This window comes from Callorhinchus milii, unplaced genomic scaffold (genome assembly GCF_018977255.1).
Source record: "Callorhinchus milii isolate IMCB2004 unplaced genomic scaffold, IMCB_Cmil_1.0 Scaffold1, whole genome shotgun sequence".
In the NCBI taxonomy this organism is placed as follows: Eukaryota; Metazoa; Chordata; class Chondrichthyes; order Chimaeriformes; family Callorhinchidae; genus Callorhinchus; species Callorhinchus milii.
The window spans coordinates 1,114,796-1,140,807 of record NW_024704742.1 but is presented as its reverse complement, the minus strand read 5'-3'; the positions used below and the strand labels follow the sequence as shown (position 1 = coordinate 1,140,807).

The 26,012-nt window shown below is 41.6% G+C and overlaps 1 protein-coding gene across 1 annotated transcript; it reads left to right on the top strand.

Annotated features, from left to right (window-relative positions):
• Positions 1-805: 805 nt before the first annotated feature.
• Positions 806-25,416, top strand: LOC103184504 (probable E3 ubiquitin-protein ligase HERC3). Its single transcript, XM_007902536.2, has 23 exons — positions 806-1,059; positions 3,500-3,656; positions 5,004-5,080; positions 6,138-6,359; positions 6,716-6,807; positions 7,121-7,251; positions 8,501-8,655; positions 9,086-9,162; positions 9,766-9,890; positions 10,767-10,826; positions 11,268-11,373; positions 12,455-12,647; positions 13,855-14,012; positions 14,778-14,864; positions 16,282-16,362; positions 16,542-16,670; positions 18,061-18,201; positions 19,309-19,475; positions 20,574-20,640; positions 21,352-21,437; positions 22,256-22,439; positions 23,041-23,140; positions 24,431-25,416. Exons 1-23 carry the CDS (start codon positions 855-857, stop codon positions 24,643-24,645), a joined length of 3,015 nt encoding a protein of 1,004 aa, XP_007900727.1. The 5' UTR covers positions 806-854; the 3' UTR covers positions 24,646-25,416.
• Positions 25,417-26,012: the final 596 nt, after the last annotated feature.

The following is a 26,012-nucleotide window of genomic DNA, read 5'->3' as shown; positions in this document are numbered from 1 at the left end:
CGTCTGTGCTGGTTCAAGTGGCCGTTAAAGATCCCATGGCACTATTTAGAAAGAGAAGGGAGTTCCTCGCGATGTCCTGGCCAACAGTCCTCCAGAAAAAAATTAGTGAATCGCTCCATTTGTTTGTGGCTGTTTGTGGGACACTTCTGTGCCCAGATTGGCCGCCGCATCCATCTACAAATACAGTCACAGCATTCCGCAATAAATCCTGTGAAGCGCTTTGAGACGTGATAGGAGATGCTTCAAGCACAAGGGTTAATAGTGTTTCATAATAAAACCGTCACAAAGTGAACTGTTAGGAAGGATGACAAGTCTGAATGATTCATAAACCCGATTTTACATTCCGTCAGGTACATGACACCCTTTTATCACTTTGCTCTATGTACCGAAAGTGCATAGGTAACAGTCAGGCCCAGCTCTTTAGTTTCAGGGATCAGCTGCAGGTGGAGTTAATGACAGTCTCATTCATGTTGTGGTTTCTGTTTCCTGATCACATACTGCAGTAGCTTTGAAACTGGTTACCACAGTTTCAGTTTCTGTTTCCTCCTCCACGCGAGCCGGTGTTGACACGATGGCCAGATAGAGGGGAGGCATGAGTCACAAGCTTACACGTCACTTGGTTTTGAAGGAGGAGGAGAGTTGGCAGCTCAGCAGAGCACTGATGTGTCTGGGCTGCTTCAATCAGAGTCTTCAGTAGTGGAGCAGCACAGAGCAGGAGACAGAGATCAGCTGAGACACAGACACAGAGAAAGGGAGAGAGACAGAGATACACACAGAGAAAGGGACAGAGACACAGGGAGAGACACAGAGAGAGGGAGGGAGAGGGACCCAGGCAGACAGAGGGAGAGGGCAGCATGTTGTGCTGGGGGCAGGTGGGCTGCAAACAGCTGGGTCTAACCCCTGGGCAGGACGGGGTGAGTTCAGAAGCCACTCACAGCGACAGGCTTCTCAAACACGGGAGGGTTCGGCACATTTGCTGCGGAGACGGATTCACTGTGTTCGTGCTTGAGGATGGGAAGGTTCTCTATACAATGAACGGCCAGAAGCAGAGGAAACCTGGTAAGTAAATGACACTTCGCGCCTCCAATTGTTGGAACTGTTCTATTTCTACAATCTCTCTCTGCAATTTCCGTGTGGAGGTGGGAAGCATGAAATTCTCAGCTTGTTTGGGATACCCTGAGGCACGGTGATGGGTTTCAGACACCCGGCTGACCAAAAAAAAACCTGCAAGTCAGATACGGCAAGAAAGCGTGAATTTGTATAAAATGTCTGGCTTCCTGACTGAAGCAAACACACAAACTGCATTTAACAATAGGCTTTATTTACATTTAGTGTGATTAGTGAATTGAAGATAGAAATCCTGTCAGAACCTAGACGTTTTTTATAACTGTATTTTTTGCTTATTTTTTCTTGTAATTCCTTGAGAGAATTTAATATTTCGTCTGTCTGGGGAGATTGAATAAAGTATTAATTGGCATCAAGGATTACAAGAGTGAAATATGTTATAGAGAGCCCGGCAAATGAATAATGGGAGTCAAAACAATGCTCGGCCGTTGAGAATAACATTTAGATTCATTCAAAACAAAGATTTTTGATAAGAAAGTACTCTCACTGCTCAATAATTAGAGTTAGCCAAAGCTCAGGCATCCCAGAGTATGCGTAAGGATACTGCTGGAGATTAACCAGCTAAAACCACATAAACTGCCATTGAAGGCTCTGTCAGGCAAGCTTGCCGTCCTAGAACCTGAACAGCCAGAGTTCCCTTCTCCCTTCTGAGCACGGGTTGGCAGGACTGAGTCCAGGCTGAAGTTGGTGTCAGGTACCAATAAGAATCAACAAGTGGGACTGATGCCCCTAGTATCTTCCAATCAATACCTTTGAGGTCCCTCATAATTCCACCATCAATGACCCAGTGTTCAAGATGGTGAATGCAGCGTATGAAATCACCAGTTACGTTCGCCAACAGCATATGATCTTCTGCAAACAGAAGTACTTTTGGCAGATATTGATGAACGCAAAATGAAGGTGAGCGTTCCCTGAGCCTTATGGACTTCCACAGTCTCATAAACCCACCCCACACATTCAGCACAAAAAACAGAATGTAGCCTATACCTTCCTGATCAAACTTCAGGTCTCCACGTAAATCCTTTACAAGTTCAGTGATTACCTGAAGCACTATCTCGAGAGCCACAGCGCTCAGTTTTGTTTTATGTGTAAATTAAACACAGTGTTGGAAGGCAGTATTCAATTCAGTTTTGGATTCTCCTAATTTGACTGCTATGCATTTGCATTGAGTCATCAATGTGTAGTTTAGCAATGTGGAAGTTCTGGAAGTTCTGTTCTGGGAGAGGAGAATCATCGCACAGTTGAGAGACTGAGATCTCTTTGTTTTGTATTGTACTCAATAGGCAGTTTGTGAGTCCAGAATTATTTTGTAACCGCTTGGTCTTCTATTTTTCAAATGAAATATCGAAAGTTCAAAATTATTCTGAGCCTAGATATTATGACGTTAGTAGCGAATATCTATTTATTGTTATTATTTACCCTCTGGTCTAGTCTCTATCTGCCCATTGACCTGAGGTTGACGTTAAGTCTATCGCTCAGCCCGGTCATACATGTGAGAGAGAAATGGAACCATCATCAGATGGAGTCATCAAAAAAAACACTGATCTTGCATAATTATTTCACCATGTTTCTCCTGTGAATCATAAGAATATAAAAATAATAATCCCTGCATTTGATATAGCGCCTCATCACGTCTTCGAGACGTCTCAACCGTTTCACAGAATATACCGTAAAGTGAATTGACTGTATATTTGTGGGCGAAACGCGGCAGCCGATTGCGCACAGCAGCGTCCCCACAAACAGCCGTGGATTGAGTGACCAATTTTTTTTTTTTTTTAAGGAAATATTACCTCCAGTAAAGCGATCCGCCAATTGACTAACAACCGGGTTCCTACTTACTGTTAGGTAAACAGAGGCGTGTGGAGTAAGGAAACTTGTCCAACATTTCGCCCTGCCAGGAATCGAACCAAGGCTCTCAATTTTTATGGAACTTTTTATAAAATCATTCTAGTCTTAGACTGAAATGCGGGGAACTCAAGAAAAGGCTTTCTTAACTGGTGCTGGGAGTGTACTGCATTGTCAAAGCTGCCGTCCTTTGGGTGAGATGTTGAAGTGAGGTCCTGTCTCCCTGGTCAAGTGGACATTAAGGATTCCATGGTACTCAATTTTCGAAAAGTTGGGTGTGACTTTAACTGTTGCATTCGCCTACAAATAAACATTTACTACACTTTAAATAAAACTCGTTTGGATATAATAGGAAATGATAGTATACCAAATGCAAAGGTTATTATTATTTTAAATGAATCCAATTTGTTATCCATGTACCATGTTGGTCTAACACAAAAGGTTGTTTGCAAACAGCAGGTAGTTTATCATGATATTTCCAATGACATGAATTTGATTCTGATAATGTTGTGTTTTTGCCACCGTATAGCACGGCTTGATGAATTCAGTGCAGAAAGGGTTTGCTTTGTGGACAGTGGAGCCTCGCACATCTTGTTTGTTTTGGAAGAAGGAAGTGTGTTCTCCTTCAAATTGCAAAGCACGCAACCTGGGCTGACTTCGAAGACGTACTCCGAAATTAAGCCACAGTAAGAATTATATTATTTTACAGGTGATGGTTAGTCATGTTTGCATAGTTCTGAAATCCGGGGTGCAGGGTTGAGTAACGACCATACACTTGGTCACTCGGGTTTCCAACACACGCGGAAACCCATCGCCACTCTTAAGCGCATCTTAACCACATTCAGAGTTCTGGCCATCTCTGCAGGCAACCTATGCATAGACATTTTCCGGTATCAGGAATGGGGTGCACATCTCTGGTTTGAGTGGAGTTAGCTGATCTCAGGCAGGGCAGCTGTCACCGACTAACAGCACGGACCTGGGATCCTCATACATTGCATGTCTCACCGTCATACAATTGATGAATTTCTCAATCATCTAAATTGTCTAAAATAATTTTGGTACAAGATCCCATTCTCGTAGAAAATCGGATCTTTCTTCTTCCTGATTTCGTGCCTCTTTGGGTTGGGTACCACCAAAAACACCACAGCTTCCTCTACATGTAAATAACCATCCTTGCATTTGATAAAATAATAATAATAACAATCCCTGCATTTGGTATAGCGCTTTTCACGTCTTCTAGACGTCTCAAAGTGCTTCACAGGAGCGCAAAATATAATGATTGTGTACTTGTAATTAGAGGACTATGACTTTACATGTTAAAGGTCTTTACATTGAGATAAAGGTGTATTTTGATGGTTGTCGAGAATTTGTTCTGTTCACTGCACTATTTGCGATGGATATATTATTATGCTTTTCAAATATGTGTGTCAGCCTGCTCAGCTGGAAGCTACTCTTGCCTCTGAGTCAGAAGCTTGCCACGGTAAGAGTTATACTATTTTACAGGTGATGATCAGTCATGTTTGTATAGTTCTGAAATCTGGGGTGCAGGGTTCAGTGGAATAATACCCATCGCAATAGTTAAGAGCATCCTAACCGCATTGGGAGTTCTATCTGTGTGCCACCTATGCAAAAGAATAAAGCTCCACATCAGGACTTGGGACTCATGCAGTCTAAGCTGACACTCCAATGCAACACTGGAGGTCCCGTCTGCTTTTCCAAGTGGACGTTAAAGATCTCATGGCACTATTCGAGAAGAGAAGAACGTCTATCCTTGTGTCCTGTCTAACAATAGCATTTACCATTCACTTTGTGGTTGTTTGTGGGACCCTGCTGTGTGCAAATTGGTTGCTGCTTTACCTGCAAAATACAGTCACACCACTTTACAGTGTGTCTTGTCTCGATGATGTAATGAGATGCTATGTCAAAATGCAAGTGTTACGACGTGATATTGATGTGATGAAATGCATAATATATCAAAAGTTTTTATTACTATAAAGACTTTGTGTTAATTATTGGTATTTGTGCAACTACAGATTGTTAAAGCACCTGAGTGGGAAGTGCGTAGTTCAAGTTGCCTGTGGAAGGAATCATTCCATGGCTCTATTCAAAGGTAAAACAAAATATCTAATATATGGCTTGAGAGATAAATTCACTGGTTCACAAGGTCGCAAGATTAGTTTGGATGAAGACCGCCTTTCAACCTATTCAACCTCATCCCTCCAGAAAACCCACCCTTATCATTCCCCACAAGCACTGTATCAAGCTGCTTTTTAAACAGCTTTCCAGTAGTTGATTACCCTCTGTATAAAGAAAAGCATTCTGGTATCTGCCTTTTACAATGCCTTGAATGCCTTTTATGACGCTAAACCTATGTCCTCCTCTTCTACTGTCTAGGATACATCTAAGTCATTTTCTCTCAAGACTGATGAGTCCTTGTTTGTCAAGTCAATGCTCATACCTCATTCTTCCAACACTGGGGATCATCCTCATTGCTCTCCTCTCCACTACCTCTTAGGCCTGGACAGTCCCCTTATGTCGCAGTGAACCAATTGTATGCGATATTGACGGTGTGGTCAGATGGAGTCCTGTAGCTCAGTGGTTGAGCACTCGCTTTGCAAGCGAGAGACCTGAGTTCAATTCCAGGCAGGGCGAAACCTTGGGCAAGTTTCCTTACTCCACACAGAGCCTAATAATAATCCCTCCAAAACCAAAAAACAATAATAAATTGGTCATTTTCAATCCACGACTGTTTGTGGGACATTGCTGTGCGCAATTGGCTGCCGCGTTCGCCCACAAATATACAGTCAATTCACTTTACAGTGTGTTCTGTGAAGCGCTTTGGGACGTCCTCCCGACGTGAAAAGCGCTATATCAAATGCAAGGATTATTATTATTATTATTATTATTATGAGGACACAGCGCAGCCTGATTATATCATCTGGGGATCTAAACTCAACTGATTTAGCAATATAGCCCAGCTTCCTGTTTGCCTGGTTTAGATGTGTGGTTCGGAGCCAAAAGGAACGCAGCTTTGCTTGCTGCTCTGTGCCGAGCTACTTTGATCTTAGTGACAGAGCCCATTACAATTGACTTCAATAATCGGAATGAATGTTTAACGTATCTTCAGTTTTCTATTTGATGGACTGATTTCCTTTGATGATTACAAGATGGTCGACTTATCGCTTGGGGGCAGAACGCTCATGGCCAGTTGGGTCTTGGTACAAAAGATGCCTCTCACACCAGCTCCCAGTGTTTGAAGTCTATGGCTGGGATCCCAATAGCTCAAATCACGGCAAGAGGAGCACACAGCTTTGCGCTCTCTGTCTCGGGGGCTGTGTTTGGCTGGGGAAGGAATGACCGTGGACAGCTGGGGCTCGGTGACACAGAGGGTAAGAACATAAATGTGTTTTGTTTTATTTATCCTCTTCTTTCCATTTGCTTCATGCTGACTCTGCTTCCAGTACAAGGTCCAACTCCACATGTCTCACTCAGCAGCTCAGGAAACATTGTCACCCAACTCACACTTGTTCCATTGAAAAAGAGCTTGTATTTCTATAGCATATTATCACATTGAAATGGATCACAAGCAATTTCTGCCAAGAGCAGTGATTGTTTTTGTACGTAAATGTAGCACCAGTTTGCACCAGGAGGGTTCCCCAAACAGACTCTTGATATACAGACATTCCTATGCAAAGCACATTGGTAATGGGATAATTCTCACACTCTCTCTCTCTCTCTCCTCAAGATCGACACTCTCCTACCTATGTAAAACAATTAGAACACAAGAAGATTGTCTACATCTCTTGTGGAGAGGAGCACACTGCTACTCTGACAAAGGTCTGTCCTCAGGATATTTTAAATCTAATTCTGGCTTATGTATTTTGTGGGCAAATATAATCTTATCACTCAATCCACGACTGTTTGTGGGACACTGTTGTGCGCAATTGGCTGTCGCGTTTTGCCCACAAAATATACAGTCACTGCACGTTACAGTATATTCTGTGAAGCGCTTTGCGATATCTCAAAGACGTGATAAGGCGCTGTATCAAATGCAAGGATTATTACTATTATTATTAAATGTTGAAGACAATTTGGCACAGTAAATTCCCATTGGATATGTGACTTTGTTGTGTTTCTCACTATATTCCAGGATGGATCAGTTTTTACCTTTGGAGCCGGGAGTTTAGGGCAACTTGGACACAACACGACAAGGGATGAGATCAAACCTCGCCTGGTCGCTGAGTTGTTTGGTGCCAAAGTTTCTCAGATAGCTTGCGGGAGGTGAGGTGGCACAGAGCCAAACTAATGTCGCTGAATGAAAGTTTTTTTTTTGAAGAGCAAATAGGATATGGGGAAAGGGCAGGAAAATGGAACTGGAAGGATGGCTCTTGAGGAAGCCTGCACACCCATAATGGGCCAAATAGCCTTGTTCTGTGCCATAAATTTCCATGGTTGTGTGGCTCTTTAAAGCCATCCATGGCCTTGCCCCCTCCTACCACTCTGACCTGCTGACTCCCTACCAACCTGCCCGCTCCCTCCATTCAGCGGGCTCCGGGCTGCTCCATGTCTCCCGACCGACCCACCCTACCATCAGTGGTCGGGCTTTCAACCTCTCTGCCCCCACACTCTGGAACTCCATCTCATGGTCCCTTCGCCTCGCTTACTCCCTCGCCTCCTTCAAGGCCGGTCTCAAGACCCTTCTCTTCGACCATGGCTTTGGTCTTCCTCCCACTTCTCTGCCTTCCCTTACCTCTACACACCCCTCCCCCAGGCTCGGGCCCCGACACCTGACTGCTCAGCGCTTTGGGACGTCCTCCTGACATGAAAGGCGTTCTGTGAATGTCATTTTGTTGTTGTTGTTCTAGGGCCTGGGTGAAATGAGTTCAAAACCATGGAATGAAAATTGAGTGGTGTGATATGTTAATTGTCACTGGAACTAATTAACCATCTTTGATAAATATGATCGATGCCAAAACCAGTGTGCCCTATCCCTCACCTTGCAAACAATGTAGAGCTGAGGATCAGGTGTGAACTTAAGTGATGACCAGTGCCAGGGATTAGTCTGAGTGAGGGTCAATAGCCATGACTATGTTTGATTGAGACAGACTTAACCGAACAATCTTTTCCTGTGCTGTAAATTTCTGTTTCTATTGCAGTACGATTGCCCTAATCCTCATTGCTGTAACTGCCAAACCTGGTTTGCGGCCCTTCTCATTTCAATTAGGAGCTGACTGAATACAACAGACACGCAAGCTCAGAATCTGTTGGTTCAGACGTCTTTTGGTTCATTGCAGAAGTGAAGCCAACCCTGGGGGCCCAGAGCTATTCCCACCCTGTGCTAGAAACCCAGCCGAAAAACACTTGATTTTTAAAATGAGATTCAGTGTGTGTGCGTGTGTTGGTGTGTGTTGTGTATGTGTGTGTGTGTGTGGTGGGGTGGGCCGAGATGTGGAGTCATAATCGGCAAACAGAAAGTTTCATCTTGCAGAATTGTAATCGTTAACTTTAAGTGAAATTGTGTTTTTCACAGTTATCACACGCTTGTGTTCGTTCCATCATCTGGCAAGGTCTATGCGTTTGGTCAAGGAGAGAAAGGGCAGCTGGGAAGTGGACAGACCAGTGACCAGCTCGTGCCTCTTCCTGTTAAATTAGCATCACACACGTCTGACACAGGACCTGCTAATGGTAAGCAGCGCAAGATTATCTGCTATAGATGTGCGTTGGGTAGAAACTGTTCCTATACACCTAAAAACTGCTTAAATAAGATTTTACTGACTGATCAGTATGTTTTCTTTATTTTTTCTCTGCGCCCCAAATCACGTTTGTCTGAGATGACGTAGGAAAGCTCTCCAGTTTGAGGCATGAAGCTCCTAAGAGTGTTTATTGCTGACTCTGGGTGCTGTTTAACAGAAAAAGGATTCCTTCCCCCAGCAAAGGAAACTTGCTTTGGTATACACAAAGAAATTCACTGGGGAAAAATGCAAAGTATTACTCTGTGTTTTTGAAGCACTATGGAGCTTTCCACTATTGCTCATACGAACTACAGAACACCTATATTCCTGATGCTCTGTGCCATTGATCCCTGATTGTGTATTAATGTCATTTGTTTTCACAGGCTGTACAATCCAGCCGGTCGTTAGCAAAATATTTGCAGGAGTGAACCAAAGCTTTGCGGAATGCTTTGCGGAAAGGGTAAGGTTTTAGTTTATAGACTGAGGAATGCATTTAGTGTGCAGGATGCCATGAGCCAATGCCCAGTGTAGAGGTACAGGGAGGTACCTCTGCACAGGACTCAGTCAGTATCCTTCTGTAACTGACTGACAAACAGAACGCACAAGATCACAAGAGGTTTGGATGAAAGACAAACTTTGACCCAGTTAGCCAACCTTATCATCTTACCGTTCCAACGTCAACCTAAGGTCAATGTCCCTGTGGAGTCTTATGTCTTCTCGTCTGTTCACGTCCCCTAAAGTTGCTTACAGTCTTCTTCACAATTGGAGGAAGTGGAATAATAGGAAGTACTAACTGCCTACACAATTAATGTGTTGTCTGCAAACTTAGAAATTGGGCCCGTTATACTGGTCTAGATCGTTTATATAAATGGAGAAAAGCAATTATTTTCTTTATATCACTTGTTTTGATCGTACTTTTTGTAACAATCACGGAAAAGCAAAGGCTATAGCTTGTGGTATATTTGCAAGAATAATGATTAATATGATTATTAAATATAATTCCAAATATAGCAGGTGTCATCTTGTAGTATGTCGTATTCTCACACCTCTTTTTTTACTGTAGGATGATATTGCTCTAAAACACCACTCTTCATTTATATCCATGAAAGGAATTGCCACAGTTGACGATTTGCTTTTGGAAAAATGGAGTGGAATAGATGATGGGAAACTGTGTAAAAGCATAAAAACGTAAGTGTGCCTATTAACAATAGGGGTACACATGGAGCGTGTGATGTGATATTTATCACTGGAAATAATGGTCACGTCACGGGACATTCTGCTTCTGCTTCTGCCAATGTTCCAGTTTCCGATTGGCTTTCAGGGGCTCCCCTGACCTAAACATTAAAAAATCCCCAAACACCATCCAAATCAGAAATCAACCTTCTGTGGTTTAAGGTGAACCAACTAAAAGGGAAATCCTAGATGACCAAAAGCACACATGGTTGTCTTCTGTATTGGTATTCCCTGTGTATATATATATATATATATGTATCTATATATATATTAAAAAAAATTTGGTCACCCAATCTACGACTATTTGTGGGACACTGCTGTGTGCAATTGGCTGCCGCATTTCGCCCACAAAATATAGTCACTACACTTTACAGTATATCCTGTGAAGCACTTTGAGACGTCTCGTAGAAGTGATATGGCGCTTTATCAAATGCTAGGATTATTAAGGATTATTAACATCTTGCGGAGAGAACATGTTCTCTGAAGATGATGGAGGATTTATTTTGTTCTATTTGATTAGAATCAGCATCACTCTCAGAAATAATAATTCCTTCTGGCTTTTAATAGCCCAAACCAATACTGCCCCAAATTGATCCTTAAACCACAGAAGGTATATTACTGATTTGGATGAAGTTTTTCTCATGGTTTTGTCATTGGAGAATAAAGAATTCCATTCCTGAGGAAGAAATTTGAATCCGATTTTTAATTTGCGTTTTGCATTTTGAAATACTATTGCGTTTAATTAAAGCAACAAAGTGAATCAAAATCCATAATTATTTCGGAAGAATAACAACGATGATGTTTAACGGCTTGCACTTGTATTATTTACAGGGAAATCAATCACGTTTTCTCTTCTGCTGCATCTCTCAATGGAAGCTTCTTGGAAACCACGTAAGCCCAAGCCCAATACTGATGATGTTGCATTGGGAATGGTGGAGGAGAGTGTGTGGTGACTTTGGTTGAAATAGCATCCTTTTGCCTCTTGGGTTTGGGTCCAAATCTGGGATGATGAAATGTAAATGACCTGTCTGCTGGCTATAAGGATATGAAGCAATCTCAACCCAGTTCCTCATGATCACAAGTACACAGCACAAAAAATCCCAACAACTCAGCACTAACCTAACAGTCTTAGATTGCCTGAATGGTGTTGTTATTTGCATTACACTAGAAGTTTAGCGATTGACGCTGTTTACCTATGGTGTTGACCCTGCTGTTTACCTACGGTGAGAGCAGTGTTAGTACCAGGTGCTTGACAAACATAAACTGGAGCCAGGAAGGTTTATTGTGGACGCTAACTTTTTTTTTTTTGAAAATGTTTCACTTTTAAAACAGAAAAGACAACCATTTCAAAACGAGCAATGAAGTGTCAGGAGTGGATATGTCTGCCATGCATCTGTGGTTTGAGAAGTTGCAGAGAAACGTCACGGTGTTACAAGAGGTGACCATACAGTGAATCTGGCATAACTCTTATCTTTATAGATCATATAATTACTTAAGTCATACATTCACCCGAGTCTCAATCACTTTCCAATCAAACTTAGGATTTCTTTGTACATATTAATCACCTCCTAACTCTTAACGCCACTCGACTAGCCTCCCACACTTACCACACCGAAGCACGGGAAATGACGCCCTGACACATCGACCCATGGACCCTCACCGGCCAGCTGGTAAGCCCCACAACTCCAGTGCGGTTCTGGGGAACGCTGTATCTCTGGAGTTGTTGTCCTTCGGATGAGATATTAAACTGAGATCCCAAGGCACGGTTTGAAAGGTGCACGGAGTTTCTCCCGGTGTCCTGGCCAAATACCACCTCATAAAATCGCTCATTTATTTGATAGCTGTTTGTGGGACATTGATGGGCCATGTTTGCCAGTGATTTGGTTGTTGCTGCTGACATCACTTCCCGCAGGCTGGGCATGAATTTAACGCCCTGGAAGTCAGACATTTTGGCTTCCTGCACGAACTGATGTTTTGGCTTTCTGTGCGCATGAGAGTGAATGTGTAAGTGTTGAGGAATGATCATACCCTGTTGTAATATTGGTTGGCATTTGATAGACCTGCTTTATACACCATCTTATAATTGTATTAGATTCCCACCCACCCAAACACACACCATTGTGTAAGTCACTTCCTCTTTTTTAGTCATCCCCCCGCCCGTCCCCATCACCCCCCCATCCAATCTACTCTGCCCTGTTTGATCAAGAAGGTGAATGAGCCTCTGTGTTTTGCAACAGGCAATAATAGGTTCACAACATGATGTTGACTCTGGCCACTGATCTTGATTTGCTCTTCTCTCTGCGCAAGTGTTTCCCCTCTGCTGTGTAACTCACCAGTCAGCCTGCTTGAGATTGGGAACTCAAACTATAGTAAATGCTTGGGAGCTTCACTTTCTGCCATTAGATTCTGAGATTACATGTATTTCCAGATTGCTCGTTGATTTTGTTCTGATGGTTATTTGCGTTATAAATCGGATCTACACTTAATTCCGCTTTTTTGTTTGTAATTTTACTTTTCAGGTCACTGATACAGTAAAGAAAAACCTGATGCCTTCATTACTTGAGTCCCATGTTTGTGTGGAAACTCTCCGAGTCTACCTTATTCTGCCAGAGCTCATAGAGGTGGTGAAAGAGCAGAAGGATGTTGTGAAACTGACAAGCCTTCTGAGCAGAACTATTCTGTCACTCGAGAAAAGCAAACTGAAAATCCTTGGTAAGATTTGTAGATATTTCAAGACGCTAACTCCATCCATAGTCCTGATCATTCTACTCTGAGCAGGGGTCAGAACTCGTGTTAGTTTGGATTTCTGCAACTTTGCCTTTACCAAAGTTAAATGCCAAAATGTAAAGTCGGGAACCTGAGAACAGAGGAACCTAATGTCACTTGTGATCTTTGTTTACCTCGTGTATGACTGAGGCAAAAACGCGTATATAGCTTTCACGCTTCCTAACGGCTGCTGGGTCAAAACTTTGATTCCCACCCCAGCTTCAAACGGATCACAGGACATCTGCACCCCCAATGCTTTCTGCGTCCTCCCTCCTGGGAATGTGACATCAACATCACCGACCGTGGGTGGTAGTGGAGAGGGGGATGTGGGGTGGTGGGGGGGGGCATAGAGAGAGAAAAGAGCGTGACTTGATCATGTGGTGAGCGAGGGGTCGGGGATGCCTGATCTCAAGGAGAAGTTAAGGGGACCCATCACTGCACGCGCACTTACTGGCCTTGAAGTAGCACTTGCAGTACTTGCACTTGCATGTGAGATAATCACGGGAACCTAAGTCCTGACCCATCACGGCGGTACCCGATTACTGTTGCGATGCTGAAGGACCACACGTGCAGGACAGAACACTAAACAGCTGGGGAAGATGAGGTTTTGAGCAGCCATCATGCCATCAGGCAATGCAGATCACCCCAAATAAACACAAATTAGTGACAAGGGCCTATCACCAGATCCTCCAATTTTGCAAGGCATATCCTGAAATGGAAAAGAAGGGTTATTGCCTCTGAATTTGATTGTGAGGTACTGGTATATGGAAAAAAGAATGAGTTACCGTTACTTTAATATGCATGGGTTAAACATGGCACAGAAACCTTGCCTTGATATCACCAACCAGTATACAGTACTGAATACAAACTAAAATCTGACTTTTAATATGATACGATTTATGCAAGTTTGCCTTAACGTATACTTTGCGTAAGTCATATTAAATCTTCTGGTCCGAACTGATATGACTTATGTGAGTCTTACTGTAGGTTATTGGCTGCCATATCTACTTCATTCACCTCAGCGTTCACGAAAAACTTCAACCAAATGATAAATGAAACCCTCAGAAGTTTGGAAAATATTTTGTGTTAGCCAGGTGGATCTAAACACGTCTATTCACCTATTCCAATCTCTCCTTCACTATCTGTTCTTCAGAATCTCTGTGGAATAACCTCAATAATTATTTCTTCAAGAAACTCGTGATGTTGTTCAAAACTGTGTGTCAACACTTGCTCCAAAAGACATTTCAGAAGCAAACAAAATTTTCTGAAGATCTGCACAATTGTTTAAGGATTCTGCAGAAACTCTATGAGGTAGGTTCGGAATAAACACCTCTTGAGGACAGAAAGCCGAAACGTTTTGCGAAGAGCAATTATAGGACATACACCAGAAATGTATTTATGTTGAAGGAAAACAATAATAATAAAAATAATCCTTGCATTTAATATAGCGCCTTATCAAGTCGTTGAAGTGTCTCAAAGCGCTTTACAGAATATATTGTAAAGTGAATAGACTGCGTATTTTGTGGGCCAAAGCAGACAGAGCTAGAATACATTAATGGGAAGTTGAAGTCAGGATGCTTTAAGGGTTGTTTTAAAAAAAAATAGCTTAACGTTGCAATGGGAAGACACCAGCGTTTGTATTCTTTAAGAATGAAATGATTCATTCATGTGACTGAAGATTCTTTGGCAATGCAAAGTATTGTCAAAGTAGTGTTCACAAACTTTCCCTCCTCAGTTTTCAGGGGAATGCAACGTCCCTTTAAACAGCATCTTTGCAGTTCACAAAGTGACTGGCACCTGTACTGGACCAATCTGCTCATTCTTACTGCGTACTACAGATTTCACTGAGGCTCATTTGTAGGCGAACGCAGCAGCCAATTTACACACAGTAATGTTCCACAAACAGCCCTGTTGCGAGTGGCCAATGTTATACATAGGCTCATCCCTATACAAAAAGGCAAAAGGCACATGTCGAATCCTTTGATAAATAGCTAACCCTGAAACATTAACCTACTTTATTTTTAGACATTGATTTAACAAACAGCATGGTGAAACATTTATAAATTCTGTCCACAGGTGAATTGTTTTGCTGATCTTAAAGTTGCAGAGAGCAATTTCTACATTGCTCTCGCAGAAGTCTTCGGAATCTCAACTCTTCACATTGTAAGAAAATTCTGATACGATTCTTAGTTTTAGGGTTATACTATTTCCTTTGAAATTCATTACTGTGTCATCCCATAACTGGAGCTAGACTGAGGCGAGAGTTGATTTTAATAACAATAATAACGATCCTTGCATTTGATGTCGCGCCTAAATTCGTGTCAATTAAAACTGGGAAAAAAATTAACGTATCTATACGCTTATTAAGGTGTCAGTTTAGCTCAGTTGGTAGGGCTCTGGCCTCTGGCAGGTTGTGGGTTCAAGCCCCACATCAGGAATTCAGCTGCTCGACTGGGTTGACACTCGAGGGCAGGACTCCGAGAGTGCTGCGTTGTCAGAGGTGCCATCTTTTCCATCCAACAGAGGAAGGTTGATGATCTGACATGCAGCAGTCCCACTCTAAGGGCCTGAGTTCATGAACGTTGACAGTGAGGATGGTGACAGAGAGAGTGGGTGTTTGGCAGCACGCACATCCAAGTGCATTTTCTGCGCTTAAAATTGTAATGTACTCATTTTGTACTAAGAGTGGGCAACTTGCGACAGTGATAACTATCTCTGGTTAAGCACATCGCTGGTGACACCGAGAACAAGGGCAAAGTTTGCAATTGTACGTGCGTCTGTGAGGCCGAACAACCGTCCCACCTCCAGAACTGTTTTCTCACGCCTCTTTGCTTTTCCGATCAGCCTCTTTCTTTACGTTTGATCGAGGCAATAGATTTAGTTGTTTGAATTGCAGCCATTAGATCTGCTTTAAATCTTCAAAGTTTCAGTTTTATAATTACCTTATGGCAGCTTATTCAGCAAAGAAATGTGAAATTCCCACTTTTCCCAGTCTTGATTTACAATATTTCAGAGCAGAAGCCTTGGGTCTCTCTCTCTCTCTCTCTCTCGCTGAAATTTTTTCTCTCTTTCTGTGCCTCTCTTTCTCAGATGGTGTCTCTCCACCTTTCTTTCCCTCTACCCTGTACTTTCATCAGATCTCTCTACCTTGGGCTGCTGGTCTAAAAGCGCACTCGGGGAAAATCATGCCAAGGGTTAAGATACAACCACAATTAAAGATTTTCTCTGACATTTCAGCACTGTTTTTATTCTGTGATTTCAGCTCAGGTGCAGGTAAACTTGCATATAGTAATGTATAAATAATAATCCTACCATTTGATATAGCGGCTTATCACGTCTTCGAGATTTCTCAAAGCGCTTCACGGAATATACTATAAAGTGAATTGACTGCATATTTTGTGGAAGAAACGCATGTGGCAATCTGGTGTCCTGATGTACAGCAGATTTGCTCTACTGTATTAATATGGATTGGACTATTTTCATGGGAGTTTTTCATGTGATCATTTTAGTGAGACTGAAAATCAAAGATGCCAATCAACGACTGCCCATTAGAATTTTAAAATATCTTTTGTGTCCTCAGGACTCAGTTCTGGATTTAATTAAGTATCCTTGCATCATTAACATGGAAACGAAAGTTGAAACTTTCAACAATCTCTGCGCGGTAAGTATCGCTCAATAAATGAATTTGATCAGCACTGATTTGCCGCATGATGATAGTTGGAAGAACTACTCTCTTCCCACATATTATTATTATTAGTAATATGTAGTATCATTGTTATCATCATTATTGTTATTATTATATGATCTTATTGTCTAACACTATTGCAATATTTATTCCAGTTCATAAGGAATTTGCCTGAGAACGAGCCTAATCAATGCTTGTTGGTGGTTAGAAGGTCGATGATTATTCAAGACACTTTGAAACAATTAATGATGTTTGATAAAACAACACTTCAACAGCAACTTCAGGTAGAAAGCTATTCCTTTGCCTGTGTATGCAGATTTGCAGTCGGTTCATAAAAATAAGAATGCTGCATTACTTGAACGCTCAAAATAATTGTTTGAATTTACAATTATTTTGAGTTGCACTGAATCTGTATTGATTTCCATATTAACTGATGGACTTAGATTGATAGTTAGTGTGTTTGTTGGTTTTTCCATTTGTTGCAACTTTGAAGATTGAGAAGATAGTTGTCTTAAACCTTCAAAAAGATGATTCATTTACATAATAATGATTCTTGCATTTGATCAAACACCTTTCATGTCAGGAGGATGTCTCAAAAACACTTCACAGAACATATTGTAAAGTGCAGGAACTGTGTTTTTGTGGGAAAACATATTTGGGGTGAGGTAGGATCAGAGGTGGGCAATGTGGCAGAGGTGGAGGAAAGCGGTCCTGGTCAGGGACCGAATGTGTGGTAGGAAGGAGACCAGTGAATCAAAATGGACCCCAAGGTTGTGCACAGATTTGTAAGTTTGAGACGTGGACCCACAAGAACATCAGAAAGTGATAACTGTGGCGCTGTGGCATCTTGTGTCACAGAGCACGCACGCAGCCAAGCGGCGGCGGGAACAAACTAAAGAACACAGACGAAGTTAAACCACGGCAACAGTATCAAAATTACATTTTTAAAGTGCCGAGTCCTCCCAATGAATCCTCGCAAAAGGAGTCCTCCCACAGGAGTCCCCCCAGATGAATATAGATAAGGATAAAATGTGTGTCTGCTTGTCAATCTCCATTCCATATTGAATCCTTTGGTTGAAGCAAAGCTGCAATGGGTACAGCTAGTATATTTTTTTTATATATATATACAAGCCTTGCAAGTGAGAAGATGTGCTTTTAATTCCCGGCTGGGTAAAACCTAGGCAAGTTTTCTTATGCCTTTGATTACTTAGCAGTAAGTAAGAACCCAGTTGTTAGATTGGCAGATTGGCTTTCTGGGGGTAATAATCCCTCCCCTCACAAACATTTTGGTTACTCAATCCACAACTGTTTTGGGGCACTGCTGTGTGCAATTGGCTGCCACGTTTGGCCCACAAAACACACAGTCTAATCCACTTTACTGTGAAGCGCTTTGAGACGTTTGAACAACTTGATAAGGTGCTATATCAAGTGCAAGGATTATTATCATTATTATTAAAGAGAGGAATACTCATCAGTAGTAAGGTCCCAATTCACTCAGCTCTCCCCATCCCCCCAACAAACACACACAATCATCTCATATATAAAATCAGCAACATACACTTCAATCTGACTTCTTCACTTTCAATGAGTGATCGAAGGGTTTAACAGGAAATAAATAAGCACATATAAAAGATTGGACTTCTGATCCTGATCTATTCATTGCTGTTGTTTCAGGTCATATTTGAAGGTGAATTTGCCGAGGATTATGGTGGGGTTTCCCAGGAATTTTTCTCTGTCATTACCAAGGAACTTTGTGTCCATCAGAACATATTCAAGCACTATGAAGACTCCAGGCTAATTTGGTTCCCTGAGTGGGTAGGTGAAGATGAGAGGAGCACAACATTGTCTCTCACCTGTGTGACGTCTCAATGATGTGATGAGGCGCTATATCAAATGCAAGGATTATTATTATTCCTTGATCCCATCTGCTCCACCATCAGCTGCTGTGCTTTCAGCCACTATGCACCGAATCTCTGTCCTTCTGCCTTGGAAGCCTATCTTCAGATTTAATATGAAGATTTTCCTCTTCAACCTTGCCTAGGGTCACCTCTTGTTTCTCCCCAGCTCAAAATCAAAGTACACCGTTGTTAAGCGCTCCGAGATGTGAGCCTGTGTGAAGGTTGCTTCATAAATATAAGCTGTTGTTGGAGTAGACACAAACAATGAAGAGCGAATGAACAATTAATCTGGAGGATTGTTACCGGCACATTATGAACAATTTATGTCTCTTTCTACAGTGTCACGGTATTTATTCTCACTGTCCATCTGAATATGCAGACTTTGATTTTAATGTCTCATCCGCACAATAGAACCTCCAACAATCCACCTGTGACCCAAAGCCAGCCGAGGCAATAAGATCAAGTCTTGAAATTGGGCTTCACTCATAACCAAAGCTTTCTAACTTAGAGACAAGTGTTCTGGTGCAGGAGCTAGCCTCAGCACAGACACGACGGGCTGAATGGCATTCCTCCTGCGCTGTATACATTCTATGTAGCTCCTACAGTATTGCCCAAGTTGCTAATTGCAAGAGTCCTCTTGTATTTGGCTCAACCCTCGTAGTGTTTCTGCCCTTGTTTCTCACTTATTCATGAATGACTTGTTGCCATTTGATTGGAGAAAAACATAAACACCGTGTGCCAGCACATATAAACCACCACACGTCATAGATTCATGTGAACGAGGCCATTGCAATGTGTCACATTGTACTTGTACTTATATAGTGCACTTCACAGAGGATAACTCGCATCGCTTTACAGGGATGCGGTTGTTTGCCAAGCAAGGGAGAGGGGGGATGTCGAGGAGGTGTGTGCCAGTCGCTAACACTGGGAAACCTCATCATCAAGATATAATGAAAGGAAAGCGCTGTACAAATTTCTGCTGAGATTTTGTGGAGGAGGATTTACACTCTCTGTTTTAAAACAGGAGCCCAAGTTACCAGGAGTGTTTCGCCTGGTGGGAATTCTCTGCGGAATCGCTCTGCACCACGGTTTTGTGGCAAACTTTCACTTCCCATTGGCCCTGTACAAAAAACTACTCAATGTGCAACCAACAATAAAAGACCTGAAGGAATTGTCCAAAACAGAAGGGAGGTGAGTGGAAATAAAAACAAAAGAAAGAACAAAACAGAACTAGTCTTTCACATAAATTCCCCCTCTCAATTTTCCCTCTGTTAGGGTATAGTTCCGCAGGTGCTGAGTCCCTTTCAGTATATCGCAAAGTCATTATCCACGTGTGAAACTGAATGCTGCCAAGCTCTTTGAAAAATCCAATCGGTCCTCATCCGATGTCAATACTGGAGTCCTGTAGCTCAGTGGTTAGAGCACTCGCCTCGCAAGTGAGAGGACCTGGGTTTGATTACCGGCAGGGCAGAATGTTTCCTTACACCACACTCCTGTGTTTACCCAACAGTAACTAGAAACCAGGCTGTAAGCCGATTGACGGATCGCTTTTCTGGGGGCTAACAAACCCTTTAAAATGTAATAGCGATAATAATTTTGTCGCTCAATCCGTGACTGTTTGTGGGACGCTGCTGTGCGTAATTGGCTGCTTCATTTTGCCCACAAAATATACAGTCAATTCGCTTTACAGTATATTCTGTGAAGCGCTTTGAGACGTCTCGAAGACGAAATAAGGCGTTATATCAAATGCAAGGATTATTATAACTAAATAATGGAATACTCTCTTTTTGAGTTTTCTGTTCACTAAACAACACACGCACCACACATTTGACCCCAGTATTTACAATTGCCATAAAATACACTTTACAATAAAACCCTGTGAAGCACTTTGAGACATGCTCTCAATTTGAAAGGCAAGGATTATTATTATTATGATTATTATTAGGTTATTACAGTTTAAATCACTCTGTAAAGGTAATTTCTAAGTGGCTTTCAGTGATGGGTCAGTCAGACCAATAACACTGCCAAGTTACATATGAATGAATGGATGTTATTTAGTATGTTTGAGCTTCCTAAAATAGCTACATTTTGCAGGAGGTTTTTATTTTGTTCATCAGGTATTTTGTCAAGCCATTACCATTTTATTCTTATTCTAATCAACAAATAATAATAAATCACTGGTATTTGCATTGTTTGCGCTTTCAAAAGCATGCAGTTAAATGCAACTTTTTAAACAAAAATATTCTGGACACATTTTCATAATTTCATAATCTTCTCATTTTGTTCCAGGAATCTCGATGACCTTTTACATGATGAGTCCAGTAATGTCGAAGAAGTCTACGGTCAATATTTCGTAGTATGTTTACCTATGTAACGATCCTATTATTCACTTGTTTTCAAAATCGCATTGCCACTTGCTTCCTTTCCTCATATCTACTGTAATATTTTCTCCTCGCTGCAATTCATTTCACCGATTACCACATTTTCTGCCTAACAGAAGAGAGAAAATCTGTAATGGCTTCTCGTTCCATACCCACACAATCACATGCAATGTTTCTCCTGCTCCATCCTTTGCCCTCTCCTTTCCACCATCTACACGCTCCAACTTGGTGATATATCGTCCTCAGGCACATTTCCAACGTGTAAAGATGACACCCAACTAATAGCCCTCTCACTTCTGAGTCAGAAGGTTGTGGGTTCAAGTCTCATCATACCTGGACTTGAAACTCATATGAGTCTCGGGCTCTAGGCTGAAGCTCCAATGCAGTGCGAGGAGTGTGGTGCATTGTTGGAGGTGCCGTCCTTCAGATGAGAAATTAAACCGAGAGCCCATCACCTGCTTGTTCAGGTGGATGTTAAAAATCCCCATGGTGTTGTTTGAAAAGAGAAGGGCATTGGGAAATGCAAATAATAAATTCGGAAACCAATACAGTTTGGGTCATCGCTATTTACTGTCAAATTCTTCCACAATATTGCCACCCAAGCACCTTTGTAATATAGCGTACTCGTTGTTTTAATCAGAGGTATACTGACTATTGCTTTATTGCCATTCTTTACCTTATTCAAGATATGCAAAGAAACAGATGATCATTTCAAAATTCAGCATGAACTTATTCCAAATGGTCAAAATATCCCAGTGGAAAAGCACAACAGGTAATTTCAAGGTTATTTTATGTAAAAAAAAATAATATCCCCAGACTGGTCATTTGTCTTGCATTGCACTCCACCTTAAGTTGTGTGATTGTGAGAGAAGTGGAGCTTTTAGTCTGAAAATGACCTCGGGATAAAACTCCTTGAGAAGGTGTCGGGTCTGTTTAGGTTTACATACCGTCTTCTTCCCCCCAAATTCTCACTATTTCTCTCCTTTTCTAAAAATGCTGGACACAACAGGCAAGTACAATGCTGTACAAGCACAAACAGTGTCCACTCATGGTGCTCGCTGTGATCTCCAGCACGTGAATCTATCCTCCTCAAAATCTAACTCATGCGGTGAAGGGAACATCAAAGCAAGGCACGCTTGATGTACAAAATGCAAGCAGAGGAATCAATTCCAGGATTTCTTGAACTGATTCCAAATGCAAAATGCGCAATTGATCTAGATGAGTTTTCTTTTCTTACTTCGTGCTATTGTACAATTTAGCTGGATGTAACACACTTTACTGCACCAACGTCACATTTCCATCTTCCACAGCCATTTCTCTAGTGCTAATACTAATTCCCACTCTCACAAATTATGGTACGTCACCTGATTAAGTCATGGCAATATTTTAGCCACTTGCTGTGTTAGGAAATGGAAAGCTAAGCATAATAATCCATTCCAATTTATCATTTTAAATACACCTGGCCCCAGGTGATCCCACAATCTCCACGTTGAACTCTATCGGACATGATCTTGAGGCTTGACATTTTGGAAGCTCAGGCATTTGCAGAACGGTCATGAGAATATCCAGTTTGGTTGATGTCTGTTTCAGAAAACAGTTTGTCGATGCCTATGTGGATTATATCTTTAACACGTCTGTCGAGAAACATTTCAAAGCTTTCGCAGAAGGATTTCGGAGTAGTTTTCCAAAACCCATTTTAGACGTATTCCTACCTGAAGAACTCATGGCCGTTGTCCATGGAAACACCAAATATGAGTGGGAATTATTGGAACAGGTGAGTCACTCTGTTTCTTGTGGTTCTCCATAATTACTGGTGTTCATGTTTTTGACTATTGCTTTGTTGTATACACAGTAATTGCACGCAGTGGGTTTTCTGAGACACTGATTTACCAACCTTGGCAATCTTTCCATAATATGTTGGTGCGGTGATAGCAAAGTGGCTAATTTCTGAACCATTACGTCAATGACAGTGGCAACCTGATGAACCAGAAGTTGACCATTTTCACATTCTGTCTTTCTGCGTACAAATGTTGACTCGCATCCGTTATAACCCTGGTTGGGGTTCTATAGACACCAAACTGCCATGTTATAATTGGAGTCACTGCAAATGGGAAGCAGCCACTCATCATAAAAGCTAAATTGGTGAAAGTGAGTTGGATCCAGAGACTAAACTCTGAGAGTAAGAAGCTGTAAGGACAAAACACAGCACACTTCAAGTGTGGCTTAACGAGGATCCCAAAACACACATACCGTAGTTAGTCCTCAAATCTGGTTTAGATTTGTTTTGACAACATTTGTTTTAATTTTAAAACTGAGATATTTCAACATAAGACATTTGTATTTCATGTCAATTATAAATTATTGTTTGCTAACAGCAAGCAAGTTACACAGGGTACACAAAAAGTGACCAATACATCGTGGATTTTTGGACCATGTTTCATCAGCTGCCAAAGAAAAAGAAGAAGAATTTTCTTGGTAAGTTGTCTTACATTTTTGAACTATGTAGAGCTGATATGTATGTAGTGCTTTCATGGAGAGCTGTTTATTCTCAGATGCATATTTCATTTGAAAGTGGCAGGAATACAGCTGTGTTGTCAACAAAAAAAATAAATATTTGAGTGAAATTTCTGATGCTCCGTAAAGTATATTTTTGTGGAATTTTTTACTTAACGTTCACCTATGTAGAATCACCACACAGATAAATATAGCCATGAACACAAGTTTATCAGGATTTTATTTTGTTTGCATCAGTAATTTTGGTGCTGTCTGCCTTGTAAATCAGGTGCACCTTAAGGGATGTCCTGCTGCTATTTGAAAGAAATGTGGAGTCCTTCACCCGGTTGTTCAGTTTTACATTCAGTCCCAATCTAAACTCACCGCAATCAAATGAATCAGCTACACATTTTGTTCTTCGAAGGCTGTTTGGCCCAACTGATCTCATCCCTCAGAAGCCTTATCCTCACAATCCCCATCACTGTGTCAAGCTGCTTTTGAAATGAGTCCAGTGGTCTGGTCTCTACCACCTTTCCAAGAAATGAGTTCCAGTTGTTGCTTACCCTTATTCATAAAGAAAAACATCCTGTGTCCGTCCTGAAATTCCCTTTTACATCTCTAAACCCATGTTCACTTATTCTCCTGTCTTGATACATCCTAAAGTATTGATATGGGTTTACTCTTTTAATCCCATTTGAAATTTGATGCACTTTTATGAGGTTCCCCCTTTGAGTCATCTTCTCTCGAGACTGATCGCTGAACTGTAGCGTTTGCCTCAATTACAGCACTCGCTCTATTTCAAATCAATCACATTTTGGAAAGTACTGCGAGATGTTCCTTTCATATGAAGGAAATGCAAGCCATAGAAATGTAAGTTTCTGAGTGTGACTGTTGGGCGGGGACAGAATTATACAGTCCCACTTTACGGTCAAATAGCTTGGCAACATTCGCTGGGACCTTATACGTCAATCAATAAGCAATGCAGTCTTTGCGCGACGTCTTTGTACTGTGGAATCTAGTTGTACAGAAATAATTATTTAAGAAGCAAAATGGAATTTGATAGCCCCTCTCTCCCACTGTCAGCAAAGGCTGTTTGTGTCAATGGAACTACAGCCTGGTAACTATCAACACAGTCAGTGGGGGGGAAGGAAAACGGGGGGGAATTACGCCAAGAAAAAAGAATAGTGAATAGATGCATAACCGAACAATACTTTACCTTGGATACATTCATATCTTGGATTATTAATGTCTATGTCTCTTTCTCATCCTTAGCCTTCCTGACGGGATGCGATAGGATTCCAGTAGGAGGAATGGGAACCCTCAAAATCGTCATTAACGAGTTAAGAATATTTAACCCGGATTTATACTATCCTATTGGCCACACCTGCAACAAGACCTTGGATCTGCCCAGATACAGCAATATTCGGAAACTAAGAAAAAGGTTCCTTCGTGCAATTGAGTCATACGAAGTATTTGGTATTCAGTAATACCTGTAACCGGAGATTGTTTCTTCAAACATTTAAACCATTCGAAGAATTTGCAATCGAAATATTATGTAGAGGAGCCGGCACAAGCCTCATTTCTTTTTAGCACACAAACTGTTGTATATACATTTACAAAGGAATGATTCTCAGTTAGTTATCAATTTTCAATGCTAACACACTTGGCTAAGGCAGAGTGAATTTTGTGATCAATTGCCCACACTACTGCAAAGCATAAATGGGAATTGATATAAAGACATATGACTTATGCACAGGACTCTTCCTACTCACCTCTTGTTAATTCTGCAACAACAACAACACCACCATCACCAACAAAATTACATTTGTATAACGCCTTTCATGTCGGGAGGCACCTGGTCAATGGACAAAAACTGCTGTTTTTCTTCTATCTTACTTGTGTGGGCTGATGACTGTGGTAGTAATTTGTATTCTTCTAGTCTCTATAGTAATGCCGTAATGATTCCTGACAATTGCTGTATTTTTCTGAACCCTCTGCTTTGAAGCATAAAGCCGAGTGGGATAAGTGCAATGTGCTCAATGGCTACACATGAGCCACCTTTTTTTGTTTTACTTTTGGAAATTGTGCAAGGTTATGGTACTGGATTGCTCACCGCTGACTCCATAAATACCGGATTAGTTAGTAATAAATCTAAAAAGGACGTTTGCACAGGAGGTGTTGAGAATGTGGCCCTGTGTGCCTGATTATTATATTACTTTTCTGTCTGTAAATAAACTTATTTGCAGTTAATTGGTAAACCTGTGTTAGATTGTAATATCTTCCAATAGAAATAAACCGCATATTGGAGATTACGCAATGAAATATTGAGGATTACATGGTAGATCCTGTAAAAAAAAAAAATCGACAGCCGGGTGTCTGACACATGCGGAAACCCATCACCGTGCTTAAGGGTATCCAAGCCAAGCTGAGACTTCCAGGCCTCCCACCTACACATGGAAATTGCAGAGATAGATTGTCGGAATGCAATGAGCCCCCTCTCTCTCTCCCCGGAGGGACGCATCCTGCTGACCTAATTCCTGAAAGCATTAGGCAAGACTCAAGGCTTGGGGACTCCAGAGTGTGCGTTGGGGTAACTGCTGGAGTCTGACCAGCTAAAACCACACAGCTTGCCATTGATATCACTGTTTGTCCAGCTAGGATCACTCTACCCCTCAGGGCTTTGACTTGTGGGGTTAACGACACGGTCGAAGACATTAGAAGGGGACATTGGAACCAAGAACAGTACCTGAAGTCATACTCAAGACTGCTGATAATTGTATTCAGAAGTACTTAATTGTATTCAAGCGTTTAGCTGTATTTAGATGTTCAGACGTCCAGAAGATAGGTCTCGTAT

What these genes read in the sequence shown, in the direction of transcription:
- LOC103184504 (XM_007902536.2), top strand. Translation starts at nt 855, where the DNA reads ATGTTGTGCTGGGGGCAGGTGGGCTGCAAACAGCTGGGTCTAACCCCT. An exon ending in ACACTGCTACTCTGACAAAG is followed by an intron (nt 6,808 to 7,120) that starts GTCTGTCCTCAG and finishes ACTATATTCCAG; the next exon opens with GATGGATCAGTTTTTACCTT. An exon ending in CTTTCAACAATCTCTGCGCG is followed by an intron (nt 16,363 to 16,541) that starts GTAAGTATCGCT and finishes TATTTATTCCAG; the next exon opens with TTCATAAGGAATTTGCCTGA.